Raw genomic sequence first — 17847 nt, forward strand, 5'->3', positions numbered from 1 at the left:
TCTGAGCTACGAAGTGGCTAAAATGTCGGTATCGAGATCTGTACGCAGAATTCTCCTTATTAAGCTATTTGAATCGACAAAATATGCATTAAAATCGACGATTTTTCTCATATAAATTCATCGTTACGTTAACGCAACGAACTTCAACTTCCTCGTGCATTCAAAGCATAACAACTATTCGAAACGAAAGCGATGGAAATATTTCAATGAAATTTTATTCGGTATACGTACGTAATTATGGGCATATGTATACCTGCATGCACTGCGAGTGTCTTAGATTGTAAAAAATAAAGGTGGGGTGGGGGCTTGAAACGAGCGGTTGCAATTAGTGAAAATAAAAACGCTATTCACGTGCATGATGGATAGCCGCAAACGCGATGCCGGGTGTAAAACGGAAAAAAGATATAATAATAATAATGAAGAGTGAAAAAATTATGGCGGTAGAATAAGTGAAGAAGAGAAGAAAAAAACGACGAGTTTCTTTTGCAATTCCCTTCGCGCAACCTTTGTTGAGTAATTAACTTTGCGAACGCTGCGCGCAAATATTGGCTCTGGGTTCGATAATTCGCAACAGTAAATTTGCACTCTGTTTTACGATGCGATTCGTTGATGCGCAGCGGATTTTTCGCGGCTTCGATTAATCGCCGTGTACTCGATACCGAGTTGAAAAATTCGAATGGCAGTCGAAATAGCTAACAATGAAGCACCGGATTGCATATTTTTTTTTGCAAAACAACAAAAATCTTTTACAATTCCGAGCTATCATTATTTCAATTTAATAAATTTCTAATCATACGAGGTAATTTGTATTCTGTTTACGATTTTTTTATATTTCGATTCAAAAAAGAAATGAAAAATAGGTATTTTATTCACCGTAAAATATCTTCCTAAAAATTGGAAAATTCGATACATCGAACATCTTCAAAAATCAAATATTCGCATGAAAAATTAATGGAGACAATTCGAATCTCCGATATTTCGTGTGACCAGGAGTTTATTTTATACGACTTTCAATGATGTGTTTGTAAAATTTTATCAATAAAACTTGAATTCAAGCTCATCTTCTGAGTTTGGTAAAAATCATACACGTTTAGAAACTTGAGCTGAGTACAAAAAAATAAATAAATAAAAAAAAAAAATAAATAAAAACAAAAAAAAAAAAAAAAAAAAAAAAAGAACTCTGAATTTCAACGAATATATTTGCCGAAGCACACACCGACGGGCTAATTTTCGGCGACAAGTTGCAGCGAGGAGGAAACACAAGTTGAATACGGAGATCGAACTGCATATCTGGCAATAAATCAAAAGTTAATTCCATTTTCCCGTCCGGTGGCTGTGCAGTTGCATGCAATAAAGGCGGAGCCGAGAGCGAACACATCTTCATCCCATGAATTATTCATCGGGACGTATAATATAATTAATTCAAAGGTAGGGAAGAGCTTATACACAGCGCTACTATTCCGCCATTCCTGCACTGCTGGCACACATAACCTACCTCTATTACCTATACATAGCTATATTCGCAGGAGGTCTATATTACGTATAGGTGTACCTATATAGTCACAATATTTTATATATATATATATATATCTACAAATGAACATGTATCGAAGGACTCGTCTGGTCTGCGCTTTGGCAGAACTTTTTTCGGACGATCTTTTTTGCCAAAGCACATTTGGACCATCTTGAATCGTCAATAATATTTCTATTTTGTGTAAGGCAGGCGCCAGCTTTCGTCTCGATCAATATCTGACGTCTTAATGGTAATTAAAAGCGTATCTTATTTTCGGATAAGCTTTCAGCTCCGCCTCCGAACGATGGATGGATGGCGTGATGCGAATCGTTTTTTCCTCTTTTTTTATTTTTATATTTTTTCGTTCTCCACCTTGGAGAGAATCGATTTATACAAATAGCACATGAATTTATTTATACGATATATTGATTAGCATTTTTTCACACGGATACACCTGCGCAACAATATATTTTATCTGAAAATATTTCTTTTTTTTTTTCATTTTAATATTCAAAATTGAATATTTCTGGGATTTTTTCGTCGAATATGTACTTTTTCAATTTTTTCCTCTCGAATATGCGTTGACAGTATCACGCGCTTTTTATGCGAAAAATATTTTATTACCACGAATCGTCGTTCACATCTCGAGTTATTTATCCCAGACTGCAGAGAGTCCGGAAATTCAGTATTCAACGTATTTTTTTTACACCATTCGAATAAAAACGACAGAAATTTTCATGACCCTACTGTTAGAGACAAGATAGTTCAAAACAATAAAAGTGGTAAAATTCTACCATTGAAACATATTTTCAAAGACCATCTAAATAGATCCTAATAAATTTCGCCTCGCATAGCGAATAGAATTATAATTGTAAGCTTCCTACATATATACGGTTCTCAGAAGTTTTGAAAATTCTCTACAACAATATGTGAAAAGAATTTTTCCGAAAAGAAAAATAAAAGAAGTTGATTCCGAGTAAGAAGAAGGAGAAAAAAAATAACAATGCAGATTTATAACACAGTTGGTTGTAACATGGCTCGATATATTCCCAAGCTGCAATTTATTGCGGTCTTATTATAAGCATATAAAGATACACACGCGCAGATCATATGTGCAAATTTATACGTACACGTACATAAGTCAGAGTGAAATTGCACAAGTCTTGGGACACGCCAGTCGAACAATGCTCTGAGTACCAAAGGCTCTTTGTCAAACTGCGGAGCGCGGAAGCGATTTTTTACTCGCACGGTTTCGCCATTCCTTTTGACCCATTTGAACAAACGGCTCCGTGAGATCTATTTGCAATTAGTGTATAGCGATTCCGAGTCTTTGATATGATTTAAACAAAAACGCTGACGCGACGTAGGTATTTATGGTGAATTTATAGTAAATTTACATGCTGGATTTGTCAAAAAAGATTGGAGTGTTACAGTTTCAAAATCAGATCGCTATAGCTTTGCAGATTTTTTTTGCACAGGTATATTTGCTTTTGCACGATTTTTTACTCCGCGTTATTCGTCAATACTCTAATATCGCAACGTTTGAACGATGACCGAATTCAGAATGAACATTTTTGGGAGATTTTTCGTTTCGTCGACCTACTTTTTTTGCCACTATGTTCCACAGTCGTGGTCTTAAATCTCAGTGTAGGGGTGGTAATAAACTGCGGTATGCGAGTGCTCGCGAAACTTTTCTAACACCGAGTTAAGCGGTTTTCTTGCGATTAATGTGAAACAAACCTCCGGTGTTTTCTGCGAAAATCGTAGGGGTTTAGAAATTTATATTCGATTTTCAAAACTTCTGAATAATAGTAAAAGAAAAATTTGTATTACCGCAATCTCAGACAAAATCTCATCCGTCGTCGATTTATGCAACCAATGAAACAGTTTCAACCGCTTAGCGGAGTTCGCATCCGATTGTGAAGTGGAATCGAGGTCAGCGGATGCCTTTAAAAGTGCATATCATCATCAGACGCCAAAGAAGCATTAAACGCTGGCTGACGTTAGTCATGAAATAATGATCCGACATTGCACCTGTTGCTTGGCGAGGCAGTGAATATCTGGCATCTCCGTATCGACGAAGCATGAAACTGGATTAAAAGTATGTTAATTAGGTGCCAATCAAGGTGTCGAAATGCCAGTTGGAGCGTGGCTCAATAATACGCTAATTGTAAGATCACGGAAGGCGGACGAATAATGGCGTATACTTATGAAAACGAAAAAATAAAATATCACGAGAATCGAAATCGCAAGAGAGAAGCGAGGCGATCTGCGATCTGCGATATGCGCAAAAAGAAAAAGAGGGAAATACCGAACGTGACCTTACACTGCCGCCAGTCTGATATCTGCGATAGAAAAATAAACCGTCCGGAATAAAAAGCGTTCTTGCAATACAGTCATGTACTGCGAAATTGTAAGCTCACTGTAAACACGGGGAAATTTGCGAAGCGATGGAAAAAAATTTCGGCGAAAAAACAGCACGTCGAAATCGGCTGGAGAAATAAGCTGACGTGATGAACGTTGAAATTTTGTTTGTTGTATCTCGAGTTCATCCTTCGAAGCACGCGTGTTATGGTGTGTCGGTTGCAAGTAAAAATTTTTCGTTCTCACTTGAGAAATTTATACATAAAAGTAAAAAACAATACAGCAAGTAGAATAAAAGAAGTAAGCGTTGCGAAAGGGAGACTTTTAAATCTTTACTTTTGGAATTTGATGATTTTTTATTTAAATAATATGGAGAAAGTGTCGATATTTAAGAAAATTTTTTTTATCAGTTAATCTTAATTACGGATACGGATTTGATCCTAGAAGTATTCTGTAGAGAATTAAATTCTCCAGAAGAGTATTAATTGAGTGAATTTCGTAGTTCAAGGGGTTCGAAAGTTATAATTAAATTGAAAATTCAAACGATACTTTTGTGCAAAATTAAATTATTTATTAAGTGTTCTCAGAATCAAGTCTGTATCTTTAAACTCGGCTAAGATGGTAACAATTTAAACCGAAAATGACATCTTCCTCAAGTAATTTAAATGGGACAACTTCGAATTCCGGGAGGAACCTTTGAAAATTGAATTTAAGAAATATCGCGTGTCTAATGGTACAAGGACGTAAGCGCCATTATAAAACCTTTTACCAAGCGTAAAGGTAAAAAGATACATTCAAAAACATTGAAGTTGAAAATTGCATAAATTAACGGTAAAAGGTCAAAAGCACTGTCGGTTATGCTCTTTCATCACGTACTTTACAAAATATAATCACGTTCACTAGAGTGGGCACATACGACCTTATACAGTTACATCCGATATTATTTTTTAACAAAATAAAAATCTAAACATTCTTCCCGAAATCATCGAGTATTTACTTTTCAAAGGTTTTTAAAGTGTTTTCAGAAAAAAAATTGGAGGATACGACCTTATACATTTAGGTCCGATATAATTTTTTCAAATCGATAAATCTTTATGTTTCGAAGGTTTCTGCGTAGTTTCAGACAAAAGCACAAAAATGACTAATTGGACGTTATACCATTTATAAATGTGATAGGTAAAAATATATTTTGGTTCTGAAAAGGCGTATCCATGAAACACAGATCTTTTACCTTGATTCATTTTTCCGTTTAATTTTACTGTAGACATATGTTTTCAGTGTTTTGTAGCAAATGCCGAGAAAAAAAATTACAATCCCTTTACCACGAATTTCGTCTTTTTAGCGCATACGTCCTCATACTGTTAGACATGCGATATATTTCCGCAAGGATTCCTCTCTTGCTACGTAAGCTATAGCAAGTTTTTCATGTGGGAGTTGGAAAAAGAACGTTGCTTCCAAACAAAACACTCTGACGTACACATGGATGGTAAACCATTACGGACAGCATTGAACCTTGCGTTTCGATCAAGACGGTCCATTGGAGCGGCTTACTTTCTAATAAGAACCAAGCTGGCTTCAATCGGCGATAACTAAGCTCACATCAAACAATGTCCGATACTCCGAGAGTTTCTGCTTTACGGATTACCAGCGTCAAACGCCTAATGCACTTATATACATAGACCGAATTGGCGGAGCTCATATTTCGAGTGATTAAATACAGCCTATACATGCCGAGACGTCGTCGTGCAGGCAAACAATGAAAGGGTCCATTGTGGCGGTTATGGGTACATCAGAAACGAAGCTGAGCCCGTTGCCTTATCGAACAGGGCTGACTTGACACGTGTAATAACGTCTGCAGCAGGCGAGGCAGTCTCTTGGGCCCACGGATGTCTAAGTATTTCATTATTAATTACAAGTGACGTCCCACGATTGACTAGATACAAAACAATGGCTCTGGAAGCGCAGGCTCCTCGGCCTATGAAGTTTTCGATGCGGCTGCGGTTCGTTCTTCATTTTTATTAATGGAACCTTTTCTGGCTCTTCAGTTTCCCCTGGACTTTGCCTCATAAATTATTCAATTCCAAAGTGTACGAAGAATCGAGTACCGTACTGTAATCTATGGCAATGAAAACAACCTGGGGACAACAACATTTGTTTGAATATTTTTGTCAACTATAACTTTCATATAGATAGAGAATATCGAACTAATCCTCCGAGAAGTCGAATCTAGTCTTTCGGAAATTGTTTATGCAAATCAGTAAACAATTGTTTACACTATACTGTTAAAAAATGAACAATTTACAAAGGAACCGGATGAAACATAGATAGAAAAAAAAAATTGAAAAAAATCTCGGGATGTAACACGAAGCAGACGTCTAAACGTCGACGAATTTATCAAAGACACAAAACTATTTGGGTTGTAAGATTTTCAACGATTGAACGGATTTCGGATTACCGAAAGACTCTCGCGTTTTGTATTAGCAGAAGTTGTTCGCACCCGATGGAGCCAAACCAACCCAGATTCGAGTTATATCGAGCGGAGAAAGGCGCCCTGAATTCTACGACGGAATTCTAGTTGATTCTGGTCAGCCGCTGGCTGGCCTGGCGACTGGATAATAACTTTTCTCGCGGGTAAACTCTAATCTATGAGATCTCTGACAGCTAGAGGAGAAACGGAGGCGTAGCTGGACTGTAGTCCACAAAATAGGGGTGGGAAAAGCGTTCCTTTCGACACAGTGTTTCCATCGGTTAATCACAACAGTGTACTCTCTTTCAGCGGAACGGAATCGAGTCTTTCTTGAAAGAAAAATACCGGAAGTCAAGTATCTCAATAGCCATAGAGAAGAAGATGAGGTGATATGTGATTGTCATTCTCTCACACAGAAAAGATATTCCAAATCATCAATTGATGGGAAAATTTAACTTTCGGTTAACTTCAAACGCAAGTAATTTAGAGGCTTTGATTTTCAACACCTGGTCCGACGTAAAATACTCAGATTCACAATCAGTCGCATGTAAAAAATTTAACGTACACGATTGTAGACTTAAATTTTTCTAATTGGGGCCTCGTAGTATATTTATTATTACCCCATTGGTTAAAAATAATTACAGGTTTAACTAGAACTAAGCCAACACAGAGTAACGATTTAAGGTACATCTGCCGATCGATCGTCGGTTGATAAATTTCGGTCGTAGGGGTACTGGATTGAAATTTATAGTCGTCGCCTAAGCGTTACAGAGCTCCGTAGAGACCCGTTTAACGAATAATCGAGTGTCGTAGATTTTCCAGATCAGTAATTGAAGGAGTACTTGTCGCCGGCAGGCAGTCGGGTAATATAAACTACGTTTCGAGAGTTGATAGCTGACCGGTACGGAGGCTTGAGAGTTGATTAGAAGGTTGAAAGAAAAGATGCATTGAAATATATACATATATATATATATATATACGCGCTGGAAACTTGAACGCGGCTTTTTCATCGGCCCTTAAAGCGTCGCGTGTGTTTGATCAATATATCCTAGGAGCGATGATAATTTGTCATGTGTAAATTCCTGCGCACCTTCCGTATAATGCCGCATTGATAAAACAAAATGAAAATAAAGAAGAACAAAATTATCCAACGTTTAGTCTGGCGACTCGTTGGCCTCTCTTGACCCTCGGGTCGATGCGACGAACGTTTCGTTTAACGAATATATGTAAGGTAGGTACGTATAGGTACATGTGCACAATTAGTGACAAGAGCAAAGCCAGGCGAGATCTTAATCGAGGGTACACTATAGAGACTAAAAACTAGCACGGCGTTCCACCCCTCAAACAATTCAATTAACTCTTGCAGCGAGCGAAGACCTCTGAAGTAGGTATAACCATAGAATAGAATAAAAGTTACAGACCTCAGTATCATCGGTTGAAAATTCAAACCTGTTTGAACTCGGTGGTAATTTCAGAATCAGCGAAGAGGTTTGCCTAGGATAATGATGTCGCGTGCGAGCAGTTCATAACTCATCGCCGTTAGTGAGGTTTTTCTCTAAAACGGCTAGAGAAGATGGACTAGGGAATTCGGAATGAACGTCAGGCTTCAATGTCGTTGATTGAAAATTTAAACGTGTTTGCACTCACGATCAGTGGTTAGTTTGAGAATCAGCGTAGAAGTTTGGCTAGGATCATGAGTCTGACTGCAGGCGGCTCATAAATCGTCACCGGAAGATGTTTCTCTGAAATAAAATAGTATTGCTCGTAATTCGCAATCAGCTAGCCTGGCCGAGCATTGTCGGTGAGGACAGGAAATACGCCTACTAAAATACAATCGTGACTACTGTTGGGCGGCGCACGGTGTAATCTGTAAGTGACTCCCGTTAGTTACACAAATGAGCCTTGAATGCCATGCCGGGAGCGTGAAGGAAGTCGATTAAGTATCATCAAATTGTAACTTACGCGTAATCTTGTTAAGGATAAACCTGCATGCAGTCTCTTCCTCTTACTTGTTCATGCGTAGTAACCGCTTTTATATTCTTCACAAATAGCAAGAAACACGCAGTGCAAAGGAATGAGATTCAATTTATAATGTGCACCCACTGAAAATTTAATCAGAAATTAGATATTCTTTGACTCTTGAAATTAGACACAAGGTATGTAATTACCTATAATAGTTACGTGTCAATGACTACACGCTGTTGAACACACTACTCGTTACACGCGTTACCTAATGATACCTAAGCGTGCGTGTGAGCATGAGCGTGTTCACGACTCACAATCAGTGAAGAAAAACTTGTTCCGCATAGCCACCCTGGGTTTTGTAGAATTGCAATTGTTGTGGTAGCAGTGCACTATAGAGCACCACAATGAGAATAGCTTCGTCGTTCACCCTGACAATGGAATTGAATCCTCTCACAGGTGTTGTTGGGACTGTAAGGTATTCATGGTGGACGGTAAACACTCATTCTCATTCACGAACCAAACTTTTTGGGCAATTAACGTGGCCGTGTGGCTTCGCCTTGGGCTTGGAACTTGCTTGGTGGCACACCGATTCATCCCACACATATATCCTGCGTCTCCTTCGTTCCACAACTTTTTCACCTCTCTAGCTAGCCGTCAACCAGTCTGAGAGGCGGAACCTTTGCTTCAGCAGGATACGCCTTGTAGACGCAGAAGACGTCTGTATTAATTCCGAGTTCTAATTACTTAATTTGACAGTGTCTCCTGGGTTTGCCTGAGGCGTTGCCGATAACGGGAAACACGATGTCCGATTCGCCACGCCGACGCGAGTCAACTTCAGAGCTGTTGTATGCAAAACTTGTGAGACTGGGTCCCTGAGCTGAGCACCTGGGCGAATCGGCCCACGCAGAACCGAGATCAAGTTGAGGATATTCCGAGCACATACACAACCTACAAGCGTCCACTAAACTGCCCACGTTTGCATTAAGTGCAATTTGAATTGATGGTTGGAAACGTGATGGAAACCGCATTGCGTCAGCGATATTTACGACCGATCTTAGGCAAACAACGTCTCGTTTGTACGTGTAGATGAGGTCTTCTGTAATCTACCTTGCTATCTGTCAAGTAACGGAATTCAACAGTGGTATAGATCACTGATCGGATGGAATCCGAGTAGTTTTGGAAGAAGGTTGAAAAGTTTTTTAGAGTATGCGTTTTACACGTATGGACAGTATAAACGCCGGATGTACGTATTTTATAATAAGATGCATGAGTGCCTTAGCAAAAACCGTATCATGCCACGCAGAGATGATTGTCCCGACAAAGAATCCAGTTTTCCGTCCGAAGTTACTTTTCGGAAACTTATACGAGACGACCCACGAGGGGAAATGATGGTGGTTTTTGCGAGATAATATGGACACTGTGTATTTGTGATGCTCAAAACTTGAGGTTTTATCAAACCAAAGTTTCTCAACAGATTGAGCGATGGCGGAATGGAGGGTGGTTAGTAAGGCAGAAATTGGAATTCCATATTCTTCAACGGTCATTGTTAAATAGCACAGTTCTGCGACAAACTTTATAGCCCATTAATTCCAGCCCTTCATCATCAACCGTGGCAGGTTTTCGGCTGTAATACGAATCCAGTTTTACTCAAAAACTCTCCGTACTTGAACAAATACAGTACAAGCCATAATTTATCGTTAACACCATCCAGTTTTGGATTAGATGAAACCGTTGTACCTTAACAAGAAACACAACCGGTTGCAGTAAAACACCTTGGGATTGTGTACCAAAGAACTTAGGTCATGGTCAATTACCTTCTCTGGGATTCAGTTTGGCCTGTTATCCACGTTAACGAGTCTGGTAAAAAAATGTACATTCAGTACCGCGTTTCCGGTTTCTAGTTTTTCGATAATTTCAGCTTTTTTAAATAGAGCATTTTGTAACATCAGCTGCACGGGTTCTCGGTAGTTGGAAATGTTATTTTACGCCGAACGAAAAACGATTGTCAAGAAAGTGACACAAATATCCTATCTTGCCGCAAAGTGGCAAACCGTGCTCAAAATTCTGCATGATTTTGCGCGACCCAAAGGCCCTTCAATCTGCAGAGTTTGACATGCGAGTGTGTATGGGTGCCTGAGAATAGATAACGCCACTTCGAGCTCCCAACGGAGGCTGGGGAACACCTGCAACGGCTATCACGCCTTTGTACATCGTGTATAGAGAATCGTGAGCATAGCTGTGTCAGTCACCCTTGCCTCAGGCGTGTGTGCTGCTAGTCTGCTACCTATTCTCTCCTCGTTCTTTTATGCTGCACGAGTGCTCTAAGAGCTTTGAATTTTAGTCTTTGGACCTCGTGCTCTAGGCTTCACTGTTATATCGTGCGGCTGAACAATGAGCTAAGATACGATTTCTGATGAGATAAATTTCGTCTCGACGACGGAAGGTGTATAAGACAAACTTCCAATATCCATGCAGGAAAGATCCTTCGCGTTTATCTTTGCCAACTTCAACCGTTCTTGTGAACTGTTCGAATTCGCACTTACAATATAAAAGCGAAAAAATCAGACGAGGTCGTCATCAATTTTAATCGATATAAAAAGAAAGAAAGAACGAAAGGAAAAGGCTTACAACTGACACAGTATTTGTGTTTCGAGTACCTGGATTCATCCATCTTCGTACCTCGCAGTCAAGTTTCATCACTAGCTGCTTCTGTCCACAGTCAGGACTCACGGGTGGTTCATTTATAATGTTGCCCAGCTTAGCACGCCACGGACTCGGGAACCTGGACAGCAGGGGTCACTCCACGGCTTCCATTTCTGCATTCGATCGAAATGTCCTGCCGCCAGCAAGTTTGCGAGCTGAATCGCGACTCAATGTCATCGTGCTACTCGTGGGTTTCGTGATTTCGGATCATAGCTCAGAACAAGGGCAATCACAAGAGATAATTTTTGCATTATATCACAGGTCACAAATTTTTCACATCGTGATTACAGCTGACTTTCCTTTGCTTTTACGGTTTCTGCAAAAGCGTTCAGTGAGTCTCATGAATTCTGACTCTAACATGACTCTTAGAAAGATCGATGAACTGGTCAATGACTGTGATAAAATCGTGCATTCCATGAAAAAAAATATCTTTGGATTATTCTGTATCGTCTCTGCAAGAATATGCTGATACAGGAACTTGACAAAAGTGGGACTTGGCTCGGAGTCGAATAACGGTATCATCTGTTAGATCTAGACAATCGTGTTGGCTACGAACCTTTGCTGAAATCAGGTCGAGAGTGCTGAAACTCATGTGGTTGCAGTTGTAAGCCATATGAGTTCTTGGGGTCGGGGTTCAAGAGCGATTATAATCCCATCTCAATTCAGTCTGGATTTTCAGGATATTCAACTGCCATGGGCGTAAAAAAGACTTGATAAAGGGCGCGTGGGCTGGTAAATGTATCGGAAAATGGTTAAACGAGATATTAAATCGTGCGAGGGGCTGATTCGAGGATCAGGAGCTTTAAGCCGAGGGATTCGACGAGCTATCTCCCGGGCTCTCGAGGCTTGACCGGTTCGCGTCACGTTATCAAAACCATGAGGTACTTGACAAGGATGGAAACACACCTTCAACTTTATCGAGGTGAGGACCAAGAGGCAAGAGACCGGAAGTGATAAATAAAAAGACGTTGTCACCTTCGAGATTATTACTCGTCGAATTTCAGCAGTAGAAGTATCAAGTGTCCCCGGGTTAACATTACCATCTTCAGTATCAAGTGTCACACTACAAATTTGTAATAGCTCCATTACGTTCGTATGAAATATTTCAAACCCCATCCACAACTTATCCGACTGCGAAAGTCATTCAATAATAACTGAAATGAGTTGTCAAGACATTCACGTGAGCAGTTCATCAGTCATCAACGTTTTCAACTAAAAGCATGGCCTCTCTAGTGTCTGCCATAATTTCTTCGGGTAAGTATTTCTATATAATAACCTAGCTGTTAAGGTCATCAGTTATGTTCTTACTGACGCCAACGGTTGGTTACAAATTTGTTTTTAGGTTGACAACGACTTTTTACAGTCTTAGTATAGAACGTAGTAGCTACTCTAAACAAAAAACACACTATCTTATCTGGGTCAAGGTTACGCGAATAGAAAATGATCCAAGTGAATTGGTCCAGACGAGATATCGATTCCTCCCTCGATCTGTTATCCTTAGGGCTCCAGGACCAGTCACGATACCAACAAGAGGGTTAAATAACTGTAAAACAATTTGGTGGAAGGTCGGAGGATTTTTCAATTTTTCAATCATAAGCTAGAAAGTTCAGACAGATCAGGCGTGGTGTGTACATTTCACGTATGGAAAGAACTGTTGTTTACACATAAAAGATTTAACGTTTGACTGAAAAGTGTGTTTGTGAAATTTCCACGAGTGCATATATCTACCACGTTTGGTGATGTATACACACAGACCCTTGAGGTGTATGCGTAGGTAACTCACAAGGGTTTGGAAGCTAACACAAAGCTTCACGGCCAGTTGACAGAAGCTGAGACAGTCCAGTCTCCAGTCACTGGTTATCCACTCGGCGTTTTGTTTGCTCTGAGTCAAGGTGTAGACCGGAGGAAGATAGCTGTAATAGCGCGTCTCCACGTACAGTAACTGTCGAAAAAAGATTGATCTCGAGACCTTGGGAATTGCCCCCTGGCATCAGGCGTCAGTTGTGCGTCTCTTTCTCTTAATTGCTTTTTTATGTTATCAAGTTCAAGGTATGTTGACCCCCGAGTCGCTTGATGGTAATTAGATTCCTGTAAGGACATCTATTCGATCAACTGAACATCCTCTGATCTTCGATGTAATCAGCGTACAACTAATATACTATTTAAAAAAACAGAATTTCTAGTTTAGTGTTTTGAAATGCTTTTCTTTGGTTTGGGAAATACTCTCTTTCATTCTCCATTCGACGAGCCAGGTTCTCGCGCTTTGAAATCGAGTAACTTGGACAGAGTGACGAAGATGGAGAAAGAAATCCCGGAGATCTGGTTGCGCAGGAATCTCCAACCGCTCAATCAAATATTTTTCTGTTATACCAATTTCAAGCGTATGTCAAGTCGATTATAAATATTTCATCACCGATGTATACGGTAGAACTCACGCTTTTATCCTCTGACGAGAAGTCAAGATACGCGCATCGTCCTAACCGTCTTAAACACAAACAAACTTTGAACTATTTTTAGAATGGTAATTAGAAGTCTGAACTACTTTCGTGTTAACTGTCTTCCTACCACGGCGTGTTTCTTGTGTATCCGAATCCTTAGAGGATCCCCGTGAATTATTGATACGTGACTTGACTGGTCTAAACATAGTTGTCACGCGCTTCTGGTTAAACTCGAGATCGATAGATCGGTATCAGACATTACGAAGTGAAACTTGAGGATCCATGATTGGCGGTTTTTCATAATCCGCGGTTTCGTAATTATGCCTTCATCGATTTATGGCGGTGCTAGTTACAGGGTATGCATTGTCTCTTTCAAACAGTTGTACACTGAGTGTTTTAAACCGATACAATTGCGCGTAGGTATCAACATCCATCACTGTTGAAAGTGAGATAACGTCCACAACATCCCATGGCGAGTGTCACTTTACAACCTGATTCATGTTCACCGCTACAGAACACCTGAGGATTAGGAAAGAGACTTAGGTTACTTCGCTTAGTTTTTCACCTCAAAGCATATGTGACTTGACGTAAGGTTATACCTACATCTGGCGTAAAAGCCACCCTGAATTTCGAGCCGTTGAAACTTTAATGAGGTATTAATACTCAAGGTATATTCGATGACCCGTACATGACATCAAGCTCAATTGAACAGCTGAACAGCTGAACAGCTCGATAACACTCAGATGTTAATTTACCTCCGCAAAGAGGCGTGGATGTCATTAATCATGAAACGGTTCGGTACCACCGATGTGACCATAACTTCAGCACCAAGAACATCGACGCTTGTAATTGCTACGTTTGAGATTACACGTCTCGGTCCTGTTTCGTCTGTCCTTTTTCTTCCTTCTTGTATCATGACGACCGGTTGTCCCGCGGACTAACACAATGACGGAACTGTTATGTGTGAAGAGAGAGCCTGAGTGGCGCAGAGAGATCAACGGCCTTGCTCTCTCCTTCCTCTCTGAGCCTTTTTGTTTCTTTCCTCTTTTTCTGTGGCGCGGACCGACCGACCGACGAACGAACGGACTGTCAAGTGGCGACCTAAGAAGGGCTACAAGCCTTTAGAGCCCTTCCGAGACCTAAGCACACAGCTGAGTCTATACCAGAGTGCAGAATGTGTGCCGAGAATATTTGTGTGTGCCGCGCACCGGCTACCGTCAGTTCTAATCTTAGTTCTCACTCTCATTGTCAGCAGGAGCACGCTGTGCTGCTGCACTTACCTACGGTGGATGAAAGCCGCAGGGCCTATCGATTTGTTTCCTCGAACCGTCCATCGCCCTTCGGGACACGAGACACACGTCCTTTATTACAATGCGCGATGGAACGCGGAGGATCAGAAACGTGTCCAGCAGACCCAAGGAATGCCCGAGTATGTTTATGAAATATCTTGTAACTGTCGAACCGGTGAGACAGAAGAGATGATTTGTTCCCAAAAAAGGAACGAACTGGTTGTCTAGTAATATTTTCTGACTAATCCACGATTCTAGGAAGATTAACAAGATTGAGAAGAAGAAGAAAAAGGAGGAGAAGGATCGAGCGTACTGCAGCTTCTTTTTCTTCATTCATCACGTTCGTTATGAAGTAGAGTTTCATTTCCGAAATAAACTCTTTACAGCCATGAATATTATGAGCACGGTTTACCACTCATATTAGAATCCCCATCAATTCAACAAATGAATGAAAAGTAAAGAATGCACTTTTCGTAGTGATTCCATGATCATTCGAACTTGGTCGTAGTGTCTTATCGATGTTGAGCCTTATCATTATCATTCCGAAGATATTTCTAAAAGTATTATACATGTAGTGACAGACTTAGACTGTAACTTTCTTCCAGGTATACTTAAGATAGGTTAATGTATCGAATTGTTTTAGTAGGTTAATTATGAAAGTTATGATGAAACGTGTACAAAATTTTCGTAGAGAGCCAAATAATGTAGGTAGAAAAATAAACAAGATTCTAAAGACTTCGTGGATAAATCGTTGTGTGACGTTCAGAATTGAGATTATCCCTGTCGAAAACGACAGTTTACTCGTCACTCTGTCGAGACGGGAGTTGACGAACAATTTCGGCAAACGGAATTCCGAGTGTTGGGGTGGAAAAAATCTATACCAATCACTCAGCCAGTCACGTTTGGTAAACAGATAGAGTTGAAATTGATTTTTGACAGATCGGAGATAGACGGTGCCTGAGCCGGCATTGACGCTTCAAGGTGTTTGTGAAAAGCTCCATAAACAGACGTCAACTTCCTGCTCCTTTGTGTTGGGTTTGGTAGGAGGTGAATCCTGAGAAATGAATTCGGGTAGATGGAAATTAAAAGGCCGAGAAAGAAAGAAAGAATCATGGCAATTAAGCCGGGCGCGAGTGTCTTATGTTAAAAATGAGACTCCATTTCGGGAAACAATCACGTGACCTGACTCTCTCTTCCCTTTTCCTCATCGTCCCGCCCTTTTGGACACAAAAGGAAGTAGATTAAATTTTATTTTTCGCCCGTCGACCTCCGCAAGTTCTGCTGTCAAACTTTTCAACCTTACTCCAGCAGCAGTGGCGGCAGCTGGTCCGCTTAAACCAGACGAAATAATCCTCTCGCCAAATGCTTCGCGAAAAAGACTTGGTCCGTTTCAAATGACACATCATTTTGTCCCAAAATAAAATGATCCTTCTAATTTCCACCGAAGAAGTAGATTCAACGTTATCGAACCGTTTTTCCCACTATCGCCGTCTGAATGGTGGCTCCAGTGAGTTATATCATGTCCATTTGTAAGGGCCGAGCCTGGAGGCGTCGATAAAGCCAGACTGCGTGTCGCTGGATCGTATTATTTAGCTAGCATAGATATCAGGAGAAGGAATTGCACGGCTTTATGCGATGTTATTCTATGGAGTGACGCTCATTTTTCACAAGCTAGTATGTTCAAGGAGGTGGAAAGATTGGGTATAAGAAAAGGCACCACCCCGGGGCCACAATTGAACGATGAAGGTATCGCGATGGCCTGCAGGGCCAGAAAAGAGCTTTTACGCGAGAAGCGTCTTTGTTGGTAAATAATCGATACAATAACCGTGGTTATACGCTATAGCATAAAAAAACAAACAAACACGAAACTAGTAAAACCATCGACGAAGTTACTATACTCCTTTCAAATAAATCTCTCGACCAATTAGCCGGTCCGACAAACTGTCGTCAAATTAACACGGTCTTTCTTAATTTTTTCTCTTTTGTTTCTCCTTTTTCTTTTTCTTCTACTCCATCTCAAGTATAATCGGACGAAACGCCTCACTGTTCATGCACGCTTGATTCTTAATAGGCAACGAACACCGCCGTACTTTAATGACGAGTATAATCGAGTATAACATGTGTCGACCATTATTAAGAACTTGAGTTTACTTTTCGGCCGTAATTTTGGAATTGTTCGATTTCCTTTTTACGAAGCGCAGTATTTCTGTTCTTATTAGATCTGACAATTCATAATGCTCCATCCTGCCAATATAACTTACAAGATTTCTGACCTTCATTATCAACTTCACTCGCCTAAAATTCCTCTCAACATTTCGACTCACCAGTTCGATATCCAGCGTTGCTCAGGTAAGCAGCAAAGGAATGAGGTTCGTGGTCCCTCTGCCACTGAGGACTGCTGCAGTTATCGTTGTTGGTGAAAACTTCATGATTGTGAACATATCGGCCAGTCAACAAGGAGCTTCGACTGGGACAGCACATTGGTGTCGTGACGTAAGCATGCCTGAGTTCCGCGCCCTCGTCTCTGATGCGTCTCAAAGTGCGCGGCATAAAGTTGAGCGAACCTGAAGAAAAGTTTAGGGTAAGTTTCATCGTGAGTTGATTTTTTTTACTGCAACACTGGAAGCTCGTTCACAGTATTTTTAATTTTGCTCATCATAGAATTAAACAAGAAAGAAAAAGTCCCGGAGATAGAATGCAGACTCAATTGAATCCTGCTTTTGATACACTGCTCAGGTACCAGGCCGGAAGTGACGCAAACATAACCGGTCCTACTCTAGACCATTTGACTTGCTCCGCGCCGAGGTTCTTGGACCCAACGCCGTTCAATACCACCGTGTAATGTAGATAAGCCTGCAGCGTATAGTCTTAATTCCAGATAATTGCACACCCACGTAGAAAACTCGATATATGCGTTTTCCGACTAATTTGGTTCTCCAACGTTTCGACCGCCCATTTCGTAGTAAAACCTGTGTCCTTTATGTATGTATATATGTCTGTATGTTAGTTTGTCTAGGTATATACCAACTGAGAGCTCACAGACACCGAGTCACCCACAATTCAATCTATTGAATAAATTCCATTCAACTGGAATATCGAACAAGGCTC

General features: G+C 40.5%; 1 protein-coding gene across 2 annotated transcripts in view; it reads right to left on the reverse strand.

Moving 5' to 3' along the window:
- Positions 1–17847, reverse strand: part of LOC124408504 (extracellular sulfatase SULF-1 homolog) — an 81074-nt gene that overhangs the window by 27401 nt on the left and 35826 nt on the right. For both annotated transcript variants that reach the window (XM_046885467.1, XM_046885466.1), the window contains exon 3: positions 17064–17303. In XM_046885467.1, coding sequence (XP_046741423.1) covers positions 17064–17303 — 240 coding nt within the window. The remainder of the gene's footprint in view (positions 1–17063; positions 17304–17847) is intronic.

This window comes from Diprion similis, chromosome 8 (genome assembly GCF_021155765.1).
Source record: "Diprion similis isolate iyDipSimi1 chromosome 8, iyDipSimi1.1, whole genome shotgun sequence".
NCBI classification, from domain to species: domain Eukaryota; kingdom Metazoa; phylum Arthropoda; class Insecta; order Hymenoptera; family Diprionidae; genus Diprion; species Diprion similis.